This window comes from Petromyzon marinus, chromosome 11 (genome assembly GCF_048934315.1).
Source record: "Petromyzon marinus isolate PM22_M1 ecotype Great Lakes invasive population chromosome 11, UKy_Petmar_22M1.pri1.0, whole genome shotgun sequence".
Lineage (NCBI taxonomy): Eukaryota > Metazoa > Chordata > Hyperoartia > Petromyzontiformes > Petromyzontidae > Petromyzon > Petromyzon marinus.
The window spans coordinates 3,878,217-3,899,348 of NC_133677.1; the positions used below are offsets into that span (position 1 = coordinate 3,878,217).

A 21,132-nucleotide genomic window follows, 5' to 3' on the forward strand; every position below is an offset into this window, starting at 1 on the left:
TGAAGTTGCCCCACTTTTCTTAACAGAGTATTGCCATGCAGCGCACACCGGTTCGCCTGCCTCCCTTGGCCTGTGGGCTGGCTTAGGGTACAGGCTCTGGCCGGCTTGACCTTGCCCAAGCCCTGAACAGCTGCACTGCAGGAAATACACAATCATACTCTTTGGTTCTATTCGGTAAAGTCACGTAGGTAAAAAAATAAAACAACAAAAATCACGACGTTTCGGCCACAACAATCACTCAACCATGATGAGCATGTGTATCTTGCCAAATGCACACTTTCAAAAATTGCCTCACTTTGCCATGAAGCATTTGTTTTTTTGGCAAAACGCTGCTGGGTAATTAAAGTTTAGCAAAAAAAAACATGTTTTGCTCACTTGTAAAGGAACCTTGGTTGATATGGCCGTTCAGCTTTTTAGCTTCCACTAATTTGAATCACTTTTAATGTGTCAATATGATCACTTTAAGGATGTACTTTATTGTTCCATCTCATTCCACGTGACGAGCTCATTTGTTGATTTAAAAATTCCCCGCTCCAGCTGTGGCTCATGTAGTGATGTGGTACCGTGAGATATGATACAACACATAAACCGGCAGTAGCATTATTACGGCATTTCTAAGAAGTTGTAAGGAAATGGCCATACATTTTGTTGAGGGGGATTTCGAAAAAAATTAACAGTTACGTTGACTGCCAAGCAGGCGCAGGCAGCCGTGAAAATCAATTCAACTGCGATGAAAAATTAATTAAGCAAAATGATTTGTTTTGCTGTACAGAATGTAGTACTTTCTGGATGCTGGTGACAGTAAAATCTGGATAACGCTCACTGGTGAGGTCGGGTCGACAAGTTAATTGGCAAAGGGCTGTAAATGATAATACAATTTTCAATCAAAATAAAATCGTATTTTCGAGTAGTATTGATCAGGGAGCGATATAGCTTGTGGTATATTGTTTATGCCTAAAAATAAAGTGAAAAAAAAGATAACGTTTTGCAAAGTGGCTGGCTTTTTAATGTTTGTTTGAACGGACTCTTCCAAAGGCCGGTCTGTTTGTAAGAAACGCACTGTAACTTCATAACGGCTATTCTATAGGTCCCTTGCAAACATCTGTGTAATGCTGGGCACGCTCCTGCATTTTGTTTTGGTTTACTCCAGTTAGTTTGGTTTTAATGCCTTTCAGCCCTTAAATAAAAAGCAGAATATTTATACATACCACCGCTTGAAGCACATAAATAAATCCGTTTGGAAGTGCCTTGGATTCTTGCCATTAATGCACAGTTTAAAATACACCCGGCCAACCTAGTGTGCTGTGCTTTATAATAATATGATACTGGCCGCTTAAAAATGTTCTTGATGCTCAATCCACCCATGGTCTGGCAATCCACCAACCCAAACCCCATTTTGCCCATGCTCAGACTCAATGTCTTACCAACCGCCTGGGCCCTGGCCATGCATGCCAGATCGTCACTCGTTATGCGAGGCACGGTGAATAACAGTAGTTTATGTACCTGTATGGGTCTTGGCGCCAACGTCCACACCTGGAGCTGTTCCAGCGTACACACACATGTGTGTGTACGCTGGAACACACATGTGTGTGTGTACACAAGGGGAAGCGGTAGTGTAGCGGTTAGTGCGTTGTGTTACAAACCTGACGACCCGTGTTCGATTCCCGATCACGGCCAACATCAGTGACGATTATCTAAACTGGTCCTGGGACTCCCCTAGGTTGACTCAGCATCAAATGAGTACCTGGTATGGTGTGTAAAAACATTGCAACTAGGGAGACAAAGGCGGATGGCCACCCACCCCCTCGCGTGCCGTTCTGGCCTTCATAGGTGCTCACTAACAGCACTTGCCCCAACAGTCTGTTAGGGCTATACGGGGGACCTTTGTATGTCTTTGTTTTGCACAAGAGCACATGCCAGCAATACTCCTTCATGCATTAGATATGAAATGTGGAACTACACACAGAAGGCACTCGAGTGAGTTTATTGTTTGTATATTTTTTTGGCTAATTAGTGTCATCTAGCTGGCAACTAACATGACATTGCTTTGCATTGTCATGTTAATTGTCATGTTAATTGTCATGTTACCATCTGGGAAACCACCAGTGGTGGGTGTTTGGCTGGAATGCAACTTTTGTGCAAATTATGAGCTCAAATTTTGTACAGATATATACTGTATATAGTTATTGCACATATACTTCCATAACCAATTGGCTCTGCCTAGGTCTTGCCATGTGCTGTTCAATTAATTCACAGACCTTTTAATACAACACTTTTTGGATTGATAAATATTCTACATGCGACCTCATGTGCAAAACCTCTGCACAAATACAGGGACATGCACATCGAAAAAATGCAAATATATTATTGGAGGGAACTAAGACGGTTAGCCAGCAGGAAATGAAAGAAAAAAATTACAGTGAAGATAGAAATTTAAGAAATTCACTGCTGGAGACCTGGCTCCAGGAGTGAATTGACAAACGGATGTAAGTGGGTTTTTTATATTCATGAGCATCATGGCTCAAAGGCGATGTTCTCAGACTGATGTATGCCTTGCATGAAGACTCATCTCTTATAATGGGGGGGGAAACATCAGAGATTGATAACCACGATCCACATTCCACTCAGCAACCATTACGAGATCCTGCTGGTTGGACCACCAGCAGCTTCCACCGGAAGCAACATTTATACAAAATACGAAGCCAATCTTCCACAACAAATTTGAAAGAAAAAAAAAACGCACGGAGGTAAGAAATTGTGTATGCATATGAATTCAGACTTGTGACAGACATGACAGCCGTGAAATGATAGCTCGAAGTACGGCTGCCAACCTTCCCACCTCTGGTTCTGAAATAAAAAAAGAGCTCTTCATTCCTAGTGTATCAGCCTGCCAAGTTGCATTTCCCAGAATCATATCTGTGAAATTGTATTCTGAAAAATGTATCATTTGTACATTTTATCTGAGCAATTGTCTGGTGCAAGAGCCTACACGGCATTTGTTGCGTGTGAATAATACTGTGGGTGGGGGGAAAGCCATTACGATCACATAGGGAGCGCTTCGAATTATGCGTCACTGATTGGTTTTAATATAAACAGTTGAAAATAAAGAAAGCTGTCTCTGGTGTGGACCAATCAGTTTCAAGGACAATGCATATATTATCAGAGTATGTTTTTTTTTGCATTCTGACCACAAGCATTGTTGTTAATGCAGACATGATTCATTGTAAAAAGTTTCAGTTTGGTGTTTTAACATCTTAACACCTGTTTTGTTTCCATAAAAAAGAGGAAAAACCTATTATCAGTTGAAATTCTATTCACGGATATATTTTCTAACATCTCACTTGGTTATAAATGAAGTTCGTGCTGGTTTTAAATACAATTAGCGACTGTCGTAGGCAACAGGGGGCATTGCATCAAATCCATGTTTGTCCTGTACTAGGCTCCATCTGTGCTCCATGCCTTAACTCAACCCACACTGACCAGCGTGGGGAAGTATGGTCAAATAACATCAACGGCCCGCACAACACGGGGAGGCCCTCATATAGCAGTGGACCAATGAAAGTGCTGCATATGTACATGTCTTAAATGTATGTGCAGCACTTGTATGCACAAACGGTAATTGTGTAAAAAGTGTGAAATTTCTGTACAGTACTGTATCATAACAAACATACTCTATTGGCACAAGTTACACACATTCATCACCATCGTATAGGCAATGTCAATGAATGGTGGTTAGTTGAACCTTATAGCGGTACCCCGGGGTACCATAGTACACCGGCTCTCGCATAATGTCCGTGATGCAGTCATTTTTAGTCTGTTGATGGTCGGCGATGCGGCTATCGACTCATCTCGACGAGCTGTACTCACGATGCACCACCACCACGGTGCGTACCCAGAGCGTTCAGGGTTTCGGCGCAATCGGCCTCGCTGCGTTTTCACATCGCGGAGTGGCACCACCGATTTCGGATTGATTGGTACCACAGTCACGGAGTTAAGTAACACCCCTGGACAAAAATAGTGTCCCTGAAATAAAGTATTTAATTGCCTCGACCATTTTGTGTTATTTGGTACCTCGGGGTACCGCCATGAGGATCAGTTGTTGTAGTTTATACATACAATTCTTAACTGTTACATTTTAGCATTACACAGCTGAGATTGAATAAAGGATGTACGGTACTGCTGTACGTCAAGTGTTATATTGTAAATTTTGATTTAAAGATTTCGTGACTGCAGGGATTCATGTTTTTTTTATTGTTTCCCTTCTACGTGACTTTACCGAAAGAACCAAGAATATGTTATATTGTAGTTTCAAATAAGGGACAGCAGGCGGCGTACAGGAATTGAGAGCTTATATCAAACCCTGCAGGAATTCATATTCTTGGGTCTTTCGGTAGTCACGTAAATAGGTTATTTTTGTTTTTTTCTTTGAACCTATCTACGTGACTTTACCGAAAGATACAATAATATCAATCCCTCTAATTGGCATTTTCACCACCCCATCTTTCCTTCCTTAATAAGCATCTCCTCGTGTTCTAGATAATCTCCCACGCCCATTCCACGCGTTTTTAATATGCTGGTTCAACACTTTAAAGCGCCTCTTTGTTTCCCAAATGCATTCCAATTTATTTAATTGCCGTCAAGTCATTAAGAATGTTCCATTTGTAAACCTGTCTGACAGCGGCGTAGGATGGGTTCTGCAAGATTATATCACTGAGCTACAGTAAATGGAGGATGATGTTGTGGTACAATGGTTAGGGGCCGTCCATAAATTACGTCACCCACCTAGGGGGGGGGGGGGTCAGACATTTGTGACGATGTGTGACGAGGGGGGGGGGGGTGAGAAATGTGACGTCACATCAAAATGCTTTAATTAAATATAGACAACACGTTCTACTTAATTAAATAGATATTTCATGTTTTCTCCTACAACATCAGAGTGCAGCGCCACATTAAATACGCACTATAATGACAATAGTAATAGGTTTTTACCCTTTTATCTGGCACCAAAACTGACACCTTTATACAAGGGATCATGTTTAAAATAACCACAACACAAACAGTCAAAGTGCAAACAAAAATATACAACTGATAATGATATGCAATGTCCTTGATAATGCATATCATTATCAGAGTTGTCTCTTTTTGTTTGCACTTTGACTGCTTGTGTTGTGGTTATTGCAAACATGATCCCTTGTATAAAGGCGCAGTTTTGGTGCCAGATAAAAGGGTAAAAACCTATTACCATATCTTGCTACTGGCAAAGGAGGTCTCATAATGTAAATAGAATGACAATAGATTAAAGCGATATGAAGCATATTCTTGGTTCTTTCGGTAAAGTCACGTAGAAGGGAAACAAAATGGAAATATGGTTGGGGGGGGGGGGCAGAGCTTTGTGACGTCATATTTGAGGGGGTCTGACTTTCTGTGACGCCGTGTGACGAGGTGGGGGGGGGGGGCAAAAATCGTCAAAAATCGCGTGACGTCATTTATGGACGGCCCCTTATCACGCTGGACTTTCAAGCCAGATGTTGCCGGTTCATTTTCCTGGCGTGGCCGTTGAAACAAAGGTGCAAGGTTTTTTAATTTTAAAAACTCGCCGTGCCTCTGTCCACCCAGCAGTATAATTAGACCAGTTAATCCATCTACATGTCACGTGTGGTGAGGTAAAATGTGGGTACTCCCACCTCTTCAAGATGCTTAGCTCGTACTAAAGAGTGGGCCAAATTTACATCAAAAGAAGCTATCTATAGCTTCAGATAGTGGAGGCCCTTTCATCAGCAGTGGCTTTATAAAGTAATTGCAGGGCTGCACCGTTACCTTTTACAGGCATTTGAGATACTGCACCTTCAATTGCCTCTTACTAACCCGAATAATAGTTCAATTTGTTTAACCATGAAGCCCCATTGAGTCTTATAACATCTCGTTTGGGTCCTTCTTTAAATGTTTTGTCGCAAGGCAATGAGCCACCATGTTTTAATCCTCAGAGGTAGAACAAACAATAAAACGCGAATAAAAACCGGAAAAATCGAGAGAATGGAAAATACACTTTTAATATGAAATTTAACGCGATCTGTTTTTACGTGCGCAGTGTGAGCCATTGGTGGAAATCAAAGGTGACTACGGCTACCACCCACCAGAGACTACATTTACGAGCCTGACTAAAAACGTACGTTTAAAGGTATTTTACCGATATGAGAGACAACAGTCCACTGAGGAAAACCTTAACATTGTATTTGCATGGATTGTATTCACATAAAACATCTCAATAACACCGCCATGAAAGGAAATATGTATTCCATAATGGGCGGCGCTTTGTGTAATGGCCCTTCTTCATAGCACGTGACTGCTTTATTCATAGCACAATGGGGCCGTCCATAAATGACGTCACGCGATTTTGGACGATTTTCGACCCCCCCCCTCGTCACACGGCGTCACAAAAAGTCAGACCCCCCCCTCAAATATGACGTCACAAAGCTCTGCCCCCCCTAACCATATTTCCATTTAGAAAATAAAACATGCTTCAGTTCGCTTAAAACTATTGCCATTGTAGTGCGTATTTAATGTGCCACTGCACTCTGATGTTGTAGGAGAAAACATTTATTTTAAAGTCTATTTTTATTAAGTAGAACGAGTTGTCTATATTTATTTAAAGTTGCGCATTTTGATGTGACGTTACATTTCTCAAACTCCCCCCCCCCCTCGTCACACATCGTCACAAATGTCTGACCCCCACCCCCCAGGCGCGTGACGTCATTTATGGACGGCCCCATATGAAGAAGGAACATTTTCCAAAACGTTACCCACTATATACTTGTTTCCTTTGAAGGTGGTGTTATTGACACATGTGTTGCGGTTTTTTGTCGTTGTAAATTTCGCTCTTACACCAGTGCCAAAGCATCAGCGTCACCAAATAATTTGGGGGAAAACGTCTCTGATTAGCTGACCAATCACCAAAAAACTAAAATGAGAATATTCTTGGTTCTTTCGGTAAAGTCACGTAGAAGGGAAACAAAAAAATAATAAAAATATAAAACAATAAAAATCTCACGACGTTTCGACTGCAACACAAGCAATCATCATCAGGTGTGAAAACCACAGCAAGAACAATTTGAAAAAAGTGGCGTTTTTATTAACGTTAGCACCACGGAGAGCGATTTGGGAGTTATTCAGATGGACGAGTCCATCTATGTTCGGAAAAGAGGAGGGGGGAGACGAAAATAATGGATGCGGTCTGAAATCCACCTTAATCGTGATCAATCAATTAAGACCCGAATGGGTTTATCAAATCCTTCCAATGATTGCTACTTCGCCTGGTATGTAAGGAGGCCGTCGTTTCGATCCCGAACCCTGACGCCTGTATAATTGAAGTTGCTGGGTTCTCTCTCCCCTTGATCGCATGGGTTCTTCTCCAGGTCATCCGGTTTTAGTTTCCCCCCTGCACATTTAGAAACGCGCGTTTAGAGTATTTTGGCTGCCGCCGTAATTTTCCACGTGGTAAGCCACTTCGTTGAGCTAACATTTGTGACCGGGTCGCTTCTGCAAACAAAAAAAAACCGATGTAGCTCAGTAGGCCTTACTTATCCGCTCAAATAAAAATAAATATAGTTTCATAGCTTCCTTTTGCGTCCGTAAACTTGTCCTGTGCCGCCTCCTGGTGGCTCGTGCCGTGAAATAACCTCACACCACAAACACCCCCCGCCCACCCCCACGGCCCCCGTTGCATGGCTCGTGTGATGATTGGTGGGGGAGGTGGGAAGGAAACTACGACAGGAAGGAAGGTTTGACAGTGCTGGAGAGAGAGAGAGAGACAGAGGGAGATCAGTGCTCGGCGTGTGTCTACGGCTGCAAAGAGAGGCCCGCGCGTGGCCGATTGCTCAGAGAAACACAAATCCCGCCGCCTCGCCATGGCCGCGCAGAACGACGAGGTGCAGAGGCAAATCCACCAGGATTGGGCCAACAGGGAGTACATTGAGGTGATCACCAGCAGCATCAAGAAGATCGCCGACTTCTTGAATTCATTCGGTGAGCGAATCGCGTCCACACGACCGGAGGGGCGGGGGGGGGGTTCTAGCTGCGAATCGAACTCGCGGCCAACACCGCCGGTGACGATTACTTGAACCGGTCCCGGGCCTCCCCTAGGTCGACTCAGCCTCGAAGCGAGTACCCGGTGCGGTGTTAAGCATCGCCACGGGGGGAAGACAAAGGCGACCGGGCGTGGTTACTGCTGGCCAACTACACCCCCCTCTCTCGTGTGCCCCCCCCCCCACCCACATTCATGGGTGCTGCTACTGGCCACGAACAGCACTTGCCCCAACACTCTGTTACAGGCTACACGGGGGATCTCTGTCTCGCTAACGGGCGTGGCTCCTGACCACGTCCCTGTCGTGATCGGTGCTCGCCAACGACGCTTGAAGCCCCAACAATGAGCGCTAGAAAGGTTTCAAGAGTTCACGGACAGCTGCCGGGGGACATTCCTGCAGCGCGGGTTGGCTGGGTTGGGGGTGTGAATGTTGACCGGTGGTGCTTTTTACCGTCATCGCGACGAATACGTTGACGGCGCCGCTCTCACCGCACGTTAAACTGGTGAGGTTCGTGACTTGGGCCTCGTGTAGAACCAGCGGAGCGATCTTGTTGTCCTTGCTGTGGGTGAGTACAGCCGGTGCTGTCAGGCCCTCGTCGGCACAACACGGTGGGCGGGCCTCCCGCTGTTATTATCATCTCGGCTTGGACGTGTAGCGGTTGCGAGGAAGCTCCGATGTCAATTTAAACAAAAAATATTTTCATTTCACACCTGTCAATCCATGCGGTTTTACCCCTAATTCTTGTACAGGAAAATTGAGTTTTCAGGCCCATAGGGCCATCACTTTTGGTAGGACTTTGTAGGGTGAACGTTGAGATGTATAAGAGGCACGTGGGTGACCAGTAAGGTCTGAATTGGTCTGTAATAAGGTAGGGCACTGATTAGGGGTTGACAGGTATGTAGTGGTGTGTACTAGTGGTGCTTGTCTATTTGGTGTGTTCTCTTTTGTGATGGGACTTTGTAGGATGAACGTTGATATATATAAGTGCACGGGGTGACCAATAAGGTCTGAATTGGTCTGTAATAAGGTAGGGCACTGATAAGGGGTTGACAGGTATGTAATTTGTGGGTTTAGGGGGGGCACATTGAATATGGGACCACATGCGTACTGTTGTACCTCCGTGTCAACCCCCATCCCTGTGTCTCTCTGCGTGCGTGTGGATGCAGAGATTTCGTAAGGGGAAGGGCGTTGTCTGTTTTGTTGTGGTTGCCCAGCGGCTCTTTGGGGACAACTCTAGAATTCATGGAGCGGTGACCCATCCGTGCCTATCCAACAGCGAATTCGTCTGCCCGAGTCAAGCCCCTGACAAGCCCAGACCAGACCTAGCAGCTCCTCATATCTGGCCAACAACCAGAATAATAATAGGAATACTTGACCTGGTCAATTGTGATTGACGTATCATACACTGCAACCTGAGTGATGCGATCCAACCATCAGGCCCTTTTTATCCATGACCTGCTTTGCTAAACCAGCTCTAACTAACCTCGATTTATCCCCATAAGCACGGCCCTTGGAAGCAATCCCAGTTGTGCTAATATCCAAAGTTGAGTACTGTCAGAAGTTGTCCCTCCCCTCCACCAGTGTAATTTAAGCACGTGTTGCTTACAGTAGAGTTGTGCTTATATAAGCTGTGCCTATAGCCATATTCTGTTGTAAATGATTAGCCACTTTTTTTTAATAGCATCCGAACTGTATGCCCAAAATCATGCAACTGACAAGTCACAGCAATGTGTGTATATTGAACTTATTTCGCACCGTTCTTAGCCAATTGTATAGAATTTCACGTGAGATTGAGAAGTTTACTGTTTTGTCTGTAGACATGTCATGCCGCTCGCGGTTGGCAACCCTCAACGAGAAGCTTACCGCGTTGGAACGCAGGATCGAGTACATCGAAGCCAGGGTGAGTAGGTCTCCGTAATTCTTCTTGGACCCGCTTTGCTGGGATTATCTTATTTGTGTTGTTGCTCTGGAGATCGGGAGATCGATGTTCGATGTACGGTCGTCGCGTTTATGGCATTCGTCGTGATTTCTCACTTAGAGTGGGCCGCGTGAAGGCTGCCGACATACCCGAAAGAAGAAAATCTGATTGTGGTCTTTGGGAGCCGTGCTTTTCGTTTGAACTCGGTTCGTTTGTGCAGGTGACGAAAGGAGAAACTCTGACATGAGAGTCTTGCTGGGCCCTGGTCAACGCTTGCTCCTGCTGCCCCGCCGGACGTTGGCCTCATCGTCATCATCAGTTGGGAAAGTTGAACTGTTTCCACTTGACTTGCTTTTGCGATGTTTGCGTGTATAGCTGTATTTCAAGCAACCTTTTCGTCATGATGATGTGATTCTTTTACTTGCAGTGTATGCCAAAAAAAAGTGTGCCATTTTACCGTCTGTGTTTTGTGTGCGCTCGTGTAAAGAAATGCTTTACGTTGCAGAATGTTAAGCTGCTTAACTGGAATTTGCATGAATTGCCTCTCATGTGTACTTGGCATATAGAGAGAATACCCGTACATTTGTGTTATTGCAGCCAAATTTACTGTACATGAGAGGTAATGAGAATAAACTATGAGGGCACGTACCAATACTCTACTTGAATCATGCAAGGAAGTGTGGATGGAGCTAGTCTTTCCAGGACCAAAAATGCCACTATGGAAGGTTGCTCACTTGTACGGTAAATTTAAACATCTTCTTTGGTTCTTTCGGTAAAGTCACGTAGAACGAGAATAAAATAATTATTGTCTTTTCTTTTATTATTTTATTCTCATTCTACGTGATTTTACCGAAAGAAGCAAATAAAATTTAAACATGTTAGACATCTCCATATGCGATGCTTCATTGTGGACAGTTTTAGTCATTGATTGTAATCTTAAATACCCACGTACCATCTTCGGTCCACAACTTGTCCTTTAATGCCAAGGTTGCTGCTGCTGCCCAACTTTACATTCACTGCACCGTAGGGAAATTGAATTGAAAGCACAAGAAATTATAAATGTTTACCGATCGAATCGATGGTGGTGCTTCTTTAGCTTTCTTATTAACATTTACAATGTAAGCTCAGATTATGCAATGGTTTCAATTGAAATAAATATAGCATATAAAAAATGTGAGTACAGTAAAGATGTGTTTGGTTAAAATATATAAATAAATTATGCCGATATTTTTATATACTGAAAATTAACAGTATATCTCAATATGTAAGTGGAACTCGCTGTTACATACACCATATATATTTCCTGTTGCACAGGTATTTGGTGCCATAAACACATTTTCAGAGTTTATATTTTATTTTTCAACTGGAAAATATTTGAAAAATATTTCAGTCTTGGAAAAAAGTGAAATTATGAATTTAGGGTCAATTTATAAAATCTTAAATTGACAGAATTAGTTTTCTTATTATGCAAAGAGAACGATATTATATTTATTTGATGGAGTTAAAGGTTGTACTTGGGCTCTTAGTGCTTGATGGCAACACCATTAAAAAGAAACTATTGATTCTTGGCACATGTTCCACAGTTGTGACAACTGAATTATGTTTGAAACCTTTACATGGTTACAATCTACGAGGTGTCTTTATTTCACTCCAGTACATTTCATTGTGTTTGGCTTGCGTGTATTAGGCCAGCATTTTCGATCTCAGGTTGATTTTCTACACTCACTGTTGTTTGATGCTTTTTTTGCGTAATAAATGTTTACGTTCACAATCATTGTTGGTCTTTGTGTGCGCTGCGTTTTTGGTTGACAAGCAATATGTGATACAAAACAACACATTTGTGACGGTGCAGAGGTGGTATAAATGTGTGAAGGTCATCAAGGCCACTTGATTGCAGGTTACCTGATCACCAAATATTCCAGGTACGAAATCACTTGTGCTTGACGTTCTGTTAACTGTTAGATTAAACAAAAAAATATCAATTCATAGCCCTTTGTTAATCCGTGGCTGGATGAAATCCTCCCCATTGTGTCGCTCAGGGGGATTGATTGACCATACTTCACGCTTACATAGTTCGTCACGAGGGTGGGGTGCCCAGAACCATCTCTCGCCACTGATGTTCGTCATGGTCAGGAATATAACTCACGCCGTTGGATTTAGGCCGCCGTGTGCGAGCCACTGCACCACCACTCCACCCCATTAGATACATTTTCCGTGTAAAAAAACAATTACAGTATATTATAAAGATAGGCTTAATATTTTTCCAGCGTTAATCCAAATCACAGTGGGAAGTGATGTGTGAAACGTCTATGTTGATTATTGGCAGATGCCGCTTGTATATTAATTGAGGACGGATTCTGCAGCGGTGGATGCAGATGACTGGCGTCCCTTTTCCACAGTCTGGCGCTTCCTGGCCTTGCCAGCAGAGGTCTGCTCTCTCCCATCCTCTTCAGAGAGCTCCATGGACACCTGCTCCAGGAACTGAATCCAGAAAAGGAACAGTGAGCCCAACCCCTGAAAACCATTCGGCCGGAAACCTTATTCTGGACATACTGCTGCTATTTGTAAAAAAATATTTATATATTGTATTGTCTACATTATAAAAACACCGTTTTGCAGGGTTGTCGATGTCTTGTAAATTTAAAATACAAATTCCAATTTAAACGTGGAGGTAAAAGAGGTTTGATTGATCATTGGTGTATACTTGGATCGTGAGGTTTGTAGAAAATGACATTTTAAAGTATTCCAGAATAACGGAAACAATTACAAAGTTAACCAAGTACCTTGCTCACAATATTTTGCCCGAAGTAGCATTGTGGCCGGGCGAGACTTGGATTGTGACATCCCAGCCACGCTCCATCTCCAAGGAATAAACCACCAGGTGTGCTCATGAATATACTGCAATGTGTGGATTTAAACAGCGTTTTAATGTGGCCGCATTTCAAAACACTCGACAGGAATGGAGGGCATATTTGATTTACAGATAGGTGGTCAGAGACAAAGGAAAAAAAGGAAGGTCTTCAGCATGTACTTTCATTGGCAGGGAGTCCACAGCATGGACAGCTGGTTGTAGGGAATTTCTGCAGAAATTCATTAAAACTAAATTCTCATGCCTCTCTCAATTCTTTTTTATGCCAGTCTAATGGGTATGTGGGTATTATCAGTGTATACAGCATTGTTGGGGTGGAGTGGTGATGCAGTGGCTACCACACTGCACTGAACTCTGTTTACCTGCCTTTGATTTCCAGACACGGCTTGCATCGAGTGGCAAGTGGACCGGTTCGGATAGCACCAACCAGTACTGACCAGCGTGGTGAAGTATAGTCAAACAGACCCCATAACCGTCATGGTGTGAGGGAGGCCGTCATCTAGTGGTGGATTGACAAAGGGCTGTACTATATACACGCATACCCAAAATGTAATCTTATACCATTCAATCTTACGTTTATGAGAACTTGATGAAAAGGGCCTCACCTGTGGCCGACGAGCTCCCTTTTCGTCCACAAACTTGCGGAATGCCAGAGCGCCGTGCAAGTGCAGCAGCTGCGTGTCCTGTAAAGACAAGCGAGTGAGCTGTTACTGGTAGCTTTCACAGTGCTTTAGGTCAATGCGTGGCTGCTCTGCTTTCGTGGTGCCGCACGTTTTGATGTAACCTGCGCGACAAATACCTCTCCAAAATTATGCAGCTTTGAATTTGGGCTGTGACCGCTGTATTGCAATGATATAAATGTATAAATAGTTGCTTTGAGGTAAGGATCGATGGGGTAAATCGAAGGAAAACGTTAGAAGGCATTAACTGTCGCTGGTATGAAAAATATCACAAGTAATTTTCATGAACTTTAAGTTCTCAGAATTAAATATTTAAAGTGATATTCGTTTTTACATTTTTCTAGGAACCTACACATTTATCATAGCCGGTTTTCTCAGATGGAAAGGAAGACTAAAATATGTTCGCGATTCAAAGTCTTACAATGGCAGTAGCTCTCTTCTTGGCTTCAGAAGCCTCCCTCTCCTGGACAACGTTAGGGTCCTCCAGAGGCTCATTTTGAGGCTTTTTCTTCCAAGTGGCAGGTGGCAGATACCAGGCCCCGTAGCACATCCTCCCACTTTGTGGCTGTTGGTGAAGTCCAGGCCACACAAAACGGTACATATATTATTTGGTGATATTATTTGGTGGATGTGGTGCACGAGCACAAATAATAAAAACTGAACTGGTCAGCTATAGTGTTTTTTATATATATAGGCAACGTTTCAGTCAATGGCCTTTCCATCATAGCCTATTATGTTTTTCTTTTTAAGGTAGTGTTATTGACGAACGTGTTGAGGTTTTTGATATGTAATATTGTACCATTCTTAATTCTCTGTAAAGTGCCTTGGTTGAAGCGTCTTGGCTAAGGGGCTATATAAATTATGTTAAGATAAGATAATCAACTCTTCATGGCAAATCGACATTTACCTAAACTATAGCCGGCCGGTTCAGTCTGTAATGGTTCACTCATTATGTACCATGTGAGGTGTGTTATTGTTGGCAAGCATCAGTTACGACAGCTCGTCAACTATTTTATGTCATTACAAGTCGACAACGTTAAAATACAATTGTAACAGATTTGTCAACATGTGATCAAGGATGACTTTACTGGTGTAAAAAAAACCATGCCAAACGCGCATATTTACTTACTCGGAATTGTAATAATGCATTGATTAATCACTCACAATACATCCATGAAAATGTGTATATACAAATCTGCTTTTCTTAATTTGTATATGGTGAATGTGATTGGCTAATGTAAATATGCAACCACGATACATTCATCACAATGACAAAATAAGTATGCATTTTTTTGCAAATTGGTGGTGGTTTTCCATCTCGGACAAGCTGAAATTAAGTCGACTCCGATAACTCGGACATGTCGCAAGAACGAAGGGAAGCCACGTGACGATTAACATGGAAGCACCAGGGCGGAGAGAGGTGGTTTGAAGTGGTGAGCCAAGTTATGAACGATTGCTGAGTGGATGTGGAGATGATGGCCTTGGACAGGAGTGAGTGCAGAAGGGAGGAGGACCAGGAAGGCAGACCCCAACAAGCGTGCATCTCTCGTCGCTGCACTACCGCGCAACCGCTCCGTGCATCTCGTACGCAATGGCATGCCAAGGTGGGTGCTGTCGATTGCGTACCTGCGGCCCTGCACCGGTCTTGTGGGCGGAGGTGCCTTTGGCATTGGTGGAGGGAGCGCTGTCCGGGGTGGCGCCAGCCGCCGAGCGCAGCTCAGGGGGCACGTTGGCGAGCTCCACCACGTGGATGGGCACGGTGAGCGGGGGCTTGGTCTCGTAGCCGCTCGCAAAGAGGCTCATCAGGGTGGACTCTTCGATCACGTCGCTCTCCCCACCCTGGCCTCGGCACAAACACAAACACGATGGGTGCCTCCGATTGGCATGGTTGGCCACGTGCGGTGCGAAAGAAGTTCCAACACACGTGCGTGCATTGGTTGGTGCTTTTAGAATGCACGCACACGGAGATAAGATCCCCCTGTGATCGTGGTAAAGTGTAGGGGCAAGTGCTGTTGGTGACCACCTGTTAGAGCCAGAGGGGCATACATGGGGGTGTAGTTTTTTCAAATGTCACCACTGATACTCGGGGATACCCAGGACTGGTTTAGATATTTGCCAACATTGTTGGCTGTGCCCGGGAATTTAAACTTTGGTTGCTGGGTTCATAGAGCAGTGCGTAAACAACTGCGCCGTCGCTCCAAATATAAACTTTTTTTTAATACAGTATAGCCTTTAACAAACTGTAAAGGCAAATGCTGTTAGCACCTGTGAAGGACATCAACACGCATGGCCACCTTTATATCCCCTGTGGTCATGTTTACACACCACACCAGGTAATTATTTCAGGCTGAGTCGACGTAGGGGAGGTCCAGGACCGATTCAGATAATCGTCACTGGTGTTGGCCGTGAGCGGGAATCGAACTCGGGTCGCCGGGTTCGTAGCGCAGCGTAGCGCTGACCACTACGTACAAAGATATAGTGGTCAGCGCTTTGTACATAGTGGTCAGCTGACCACTACGTACACACACGATTGCACACACGCAGAGATAAACAAAATATGCCTGTAAACAAAACTGACTCTTAATCCACACCCCCCGTGTCACCCTCCATCCACCTGAGCCTGGCAAATGCTATTTTGCACACTATCTGGAAACCAGCTTTCTGGAATGTGCTGATCGTTGTGTCGGTTGTAAATTGAGCTGTATACATAAATATCCATCCCATTCCCCCCTTTCCTCCATGGGTTCTGCTCCGACTTCAGCCTACCGCAGTGGTGGGGACATTTTATGATTATTATTATTATTGAGAATGTCTTGCTGTAGTCAAAATGTGCGCCTTGTGGCATGGCGAGCGTGTTTCAACCTGTTGCCATTTAGTATTCATATTCTAAGCCACCCTCTGTGTATTCGTATTCCCCTTTGAAGTTAGACATTGCATACTATTTTTCCACAGCCTTGAATTAATGAATATTCTCTATTTTCTTCTATTAAGTTGGTACAGTGCTCTTCACTAATTTGCAGAGGGGGGCCACTTTCGCCGATAAGACATCATCAGTGTGAGGGGCCGCCACATTTGAAACCATTGTATTTGACAGCACCGCGTAATGGGGTGTTTTCACGTATGCGTCTTGTCGGAGGCCCCACTAAAGGCCACGAGGGGCCGCCATTGGCCCGCGGGCCTTGCAACGAAGAGCACTGGGTTAGTGCATCAATGAAAATAACCAGGCCCTCACCAATGAGGCGACCCAGTCGCAGAAGTCGTGGGTGACGCGCTTGAGGTCCTCGTCTTGCGAGGAGCCGCTCGGAGGTTTCCGTCGGCCTCTCCTGTCCTCCTTGCTGCTGCCCTCCACCTTGGGAAGCCAGCGGTATGGGTTCTGGTACCTGCCCTCTCGGCTAACAACAGCAGCAAAAACATTGACTACCAAAGCAGACTATGTCACCCTCATACACCAGTCTCTCCATTGGCTCCCAATCTAGTCCCAGACAAATGTCAAGATAGCCATCATGGAAGTCATGAATCCTACGTGAACCCGCCTCTGCCTTCCCTCTCCTCTCTCAGCTCACTCTACTCACCTCCAAGTACTCTCTGATCTAACAACCAAGGCCTTCTGTTGATCTCCACTCTATGGGTGGTATTTCATTCGCCACTGCTGCCCCAAGGTCTGGAAGGCCCTTTCCTCCAGCCATGTGTGCTGTTGGCTCCCTGCTCGTTCAGGTCCAGATTTAAGACCTTTCTTGTATCCTCTGCCGATGATGGACTGCCTCTGTGTGGTCGTGAACACTTCTTGTCCTCGTAAAAATTCCACCATTAATGAGCTTGGGTTACAAATCGATAGTAAATGAGCATTTACGTTTGTGAGTTATCAAGAATGAGTTTGTGTACTCACGTGGATGAGATGGTGGTTGGCCGATCCTCTATTGGATAGGGTTCGGGTTTGGTGTCCTCTCCATTTGCATTATCCATGTCTTCCTCATCCTCCTGCTCGACAGGAGGTGGCTCCACATCCTCCTGCAGAGATGCCTCAAAGCGCCGCATCTCTGGGTCCAGCAAATTCACCACCTCTTCAAACAGCTACATGGCCACGATAAAACGAACACATCACCATGATGCTCATCAATATGGGGCCTTATACACAAACATGGAATGACGAAATCAGGTCGCGTGCATGTGCTGCTAGGTGGTTTGTTACATAGCAGGACCGTGAGAGATGGTGACAGCATGGGGAGGCCTTCAACCAGCAGTGGATTGATCATGGCTGATGATGATCATGATGATAAACTAGGGCACTCATAGGGCAATCGTCGCTGGGTATCGCCACCGGCGATGGTTGCCACTCAATAATCTATTGAGGGAAATTAGTGGAAACAAATGATATTGCTGCTTTTCATTGTAGGCGATTGGGATGGCAACTACAACGAAGGTTGTGTGTTGTGTAAACCAATCCTTGTTCATAAAACACACATCAACATTCTCCGTTCACATTGTTGCATGGAAACGTCGCCGTGCCAATTCCGTTTCAAGTTGGCGTAGTTGCTCATTAGTAAATGCAACAGTGCTACTAACAATTGCTGGCAACAATTCCCTACATTGCCCCAGTGTGTCAGGGCTTCAGGAATCCGCAGTGGAGTGAATGTTGCAGTACATATGCTGTTAGATGGTGAAACATAGAGGAGTTGCAGGGAAGCATCAGCAGAAGGTCCAAGCTGACTTTGGACAGATATTGCACATACAGGATGAGTGAATGATGATACGACTTCGCTAAAAGATGGATTTTGTTTGCTTTAACGGCGATGCGAGCATTACTGCACCTCCGGATCGAGGCTCTGCTGGAGGTGTGGGTAGAGTGCGAGCGGGTGCTCGCGCAAGCCGCACTCCGTCTCCTCCACGAGCGCCCGGCGCGCTTGCTGCAGCGGAGTGAGCCGGGACAGGTATCGCCGCTGATCCACGAAGCCGGACGATTTGTTCGGCCGACGTCCTTGCCCCGTCTTCTTGGAATTGAATAGCACTGGTTCAGCCCGCGGACTCCCAACGCGAACCAGCAAACCATCCAACGATGCGGTGTGGGCATCGATAGCCGGTAGCCTCAAGCGTTCCTTTTTATCAACCCATCCCCGCTTGTCGGGATCGTTCACCTTTGCAGAGGGCTCCAGGCGTTCCTGTGATTCTTGGGCGGTGGTCACATCGCGATGTTCGTGCATCTGGTGAGGCTCGAGGTCGGCTGCAGAGTTGGCCGAGCGGGCGGACGATGATACCGCGTGCTGTGTTGCGGCGTTGTACGCGAGGAGGCTTGCGGTGGTCAAGACCGGGGGGAGGCCCTGCCAGTCCGCGTCCAGGTTGGGACGGAGGAATCGCCACCGTCGGCAGTCGTAGGAACCCGCAAGTTCGCTCTTCTTGCCCCACTTGATTTGCTTTGCCAGCAAGCGCTCCTTGTACCTGCAGCAGAAGAAGAACAATTGCCTTTCGTGATGTCCATTAGAAGTGTTGTAATCTAATAGTGTACATACATACGTAAATGATAACAGTGTTTGGTGCTTGAGTTGTGGCACAGTGGTATGTGGACTGTGCTATGAACCCGCCTATGTAAGGTCGATTCTCGGTTACGGCTAACATCGGTGGCAAGTGATATCCGAACCGGGCTTGAGTGACCCTTCACCAACCTGCAATGAACAGTGTCGTGATGTGTGGTAAAACAATCCACATGGCAGGCAGGGGGAGGCCTTCGTCCAGCAGTAGATAAACACAAGGCTATACGTTACAATTATTGTTGTTGCGAAGATTTTATTTTTACACGCTTTCCTTTAACTCACGCTGTTGTTGTCGTTGTTGTATCCTCAAATCTTGTAAGTCAATTGTAACCCACTTCCCAATGTGGTATCGACAGCAAACTTGGTATACTTATGTCATACTGATGACAATACTATATTCTATCATTAAAACACATCTATATTTTTAAACATTGTTTTTTATGTTATGTTTCGGCTTGGGTTCTAATTGTCCACGGTGAACTGACGTTGGCTGTAATTGGCCACGGTCCCTTACGTTGTGGCAAGCTTCAGGGCCACTTCCTGGAGTCGTGGAGTTTTGCCATCACTAGTATATTTAATAAAAGCGTGTTTAAAAAAAAATAACATTACTTATTAAACCAAATAATGTTTTCATTTAATCTCTAGACTTTATTCAGGACCCAAATGCTTCGATATCCAACTTTAAAAAAAAAGTGCATTGTGTTTGATTGCTATTGATCATTACTTTCTTCGTGAAATTGTCGTTTTTTGTTGTAAAAGATTAGGCAACTCATTCGTAATCTATAATTTACGCTCACGGCCTACGTAGGCGATGCATTTCTGAAGCGGTCATGGGCCTCCCCCTAGATCGTCTCAGCCTCAAACGAGTATCTGGTGCGATGTGTAAACATCAGGAACTGCCGAGACAAAGTCTACGGAAAGCGGTGCTGCTGTGTCCTGCCAAAGCTGCACGCTCACAACACAGTTCTGTTAAGGCCATGACGGGGATTATTTTTTTTTATCTGTGTTCAAGAGCTTGTGAGAATTAAACCCCCCCCCACACAGCCGCCCTCCCGAAAGATGAGTGAGTGCTTTGAAGGGGGCTCTGTAGCCGTCACACACATACGCACAGCTCACCCACTCACTCACCCACTCACTCACCATGGGTGGCGACCCACTTTGTGTTCCATCTTCCAGACGCTCTTCCAACTCGGCAGTAGCAGCTAGCAGCAGCTTCTACCCAGTACAGCTGCCGATCGTGCCGCTACTGCTGATACTAACTACAGCCGCTTTATGCCACTACACCTGATAGCAGATATGCTGTCAATGCGGTACTGCTGCTGCTGCTGATGCTACTGATGATGATGATTGCACCGCTGGTCCTGATTTCTACCGCTTGTATCGCAGTGCGTCTAAGCCGTCATTCACGTGGAAGATGGGGAGGGGGTGGGGGAGGAATCCATTTGCGTGTTCAGTTTAAACCTCGCTCTTGGTAAACGTTTATATTCTTTTCTTCAAATCGACTCGTCCGGTCGTGCGGTTGAGCGGCCCCGGGAGTCTTGAGCCGATTGTTGCCGATGGCGAATTGTGTAAGTGGCTATTGCCGTGGTTTGTTGTTGTTGTGCGGCCGTTGCCACGGGTAACCGTTGCACAGTGACATGCAGGATGTATGGGTGGCGGTGCGTTCTGTGAGAAAAGGGGGCACAATTTGAATTCCCCCGCGGTACCGACCACACTTCACCACGATCGCCCCACTCAAACGAACACCTTTGGGGCAAGCCTTGGCACGTGGCTGGATCAGTTGGACCAACGTCCCTTGTTTGCTGGATAGCAAAGGGGCCGTCCATAAATGACGTCACGTGATTTTGGAGAGATGTTTGACCCCCCCCCCTCGTCACACGGCGTCACAAAAAGTCAGACCCCCCCCTCAAATATGACGTCACAAAGCTCTGCCCCCCCCCCCCAAAAAAAACATGCTTCAAATCGTTGATTTAAAGCTTTCGTGACTGCAGTGATTCATATTCTTGGTTCTTTCCGAAAGAACCAAGAATATGCTTCATCTCGCTTTAAACTATTGTCA

The 21,132-nt window shown here is 45.1% G+C and overlaps 2 protein-coding genes across 2 annotated transcripts; one reads left to right on the plus strand and one right to left on the minus strand.

The window, feature by feature from the left end:
• The first annotated feature begins 7,742 nt into the window (after positions 1-7,742).
• Positions 7,743-11,773, plus strand: LOC116941331 (putative protein BRICK1-A). Its single transcript, XM_032952316.2, has 3 exons — positions 7,743-8,022; positions 9,899-9,981; positions 10,220-11,773. Exons 1-3 carry the CDS (start codon positions 7,905-7,907, stop codon positions 10,244-10,246), a joined length of 228 nt encoding a protein of 75 aa, XP_032808207.1. The 5' UTR covers positions 7,743-7,904; the 3' UTR covers positions 10,247-11,773.
• Positions 11,611-20,925, minus strand: FAM47E (family with sequence similarity 47 member E). The gene is made up of 8 exons (XM_032952315.2): positions 20,214-20,925; positions 18,357-18,981; positions 17,435-17,619; positions 16,781-16,940; positions 15,175-15,387; positions 13,970-14,113; positions 13,474-13,551; positions 11,611-12,480 (listed from the first exon to the last, which is right to left on the minus strand). Exons 1-8 carry the CDS (start codon positions 20,240-20,242, stop codon positions 12,340-12,342), a joined length of 1,575 nt encoding a protein of 524 aa, XP_032808206.2. The 5' UTR covers positions 20,243-20,925; the 3' UTR covers positions 11,611-12,339.
• Between the last annotated feature and the right edge of the window lie 207 nt (positions 20,926-21,132).

Coding starts and splice junctions, on each gene's coding strand:
- LOC116941331 (XM_032952316.2), top strand. CDS start 7,905: ATGGCCGCGCAGAACGACGAGGTGCAGAGGCAAATCCACCAGGATTGG. Junction 8,023..9,898: donor CGACTTCTTGAATTCATTCG/GTGAGCGAATCG, acceptor TTTTGTCTGTAG/ACATGTCATGCCGCTCGCGG. Junction 9,982..10,219: donor TCGAGTACATCGAAGCCAGG/GTGAGTAGGTCT, acceptor TCGTTTGTGCAG/GTGACGAAAGGAGAAACTCT.
- FAM47E (XM_032952315.2), bottom strand. CDS start 20,242: ATGGAACACAAAGTGGGTCGCCACCCATG. Junction 16,941..17,434: donor CCAACCACCATCTCATCCAC/GTGAGTACACAA, acceptor TGCTGTTGTTAG/CCGAGAGGGCAGGTACCAGA. Junction 13,552..13,969: donor AGAAGAGAGCTACTGCCATT/GTAAGACTTTGA, acceptor TTGTCTTTACAG/GACACGCAGCTGCTGCACTT.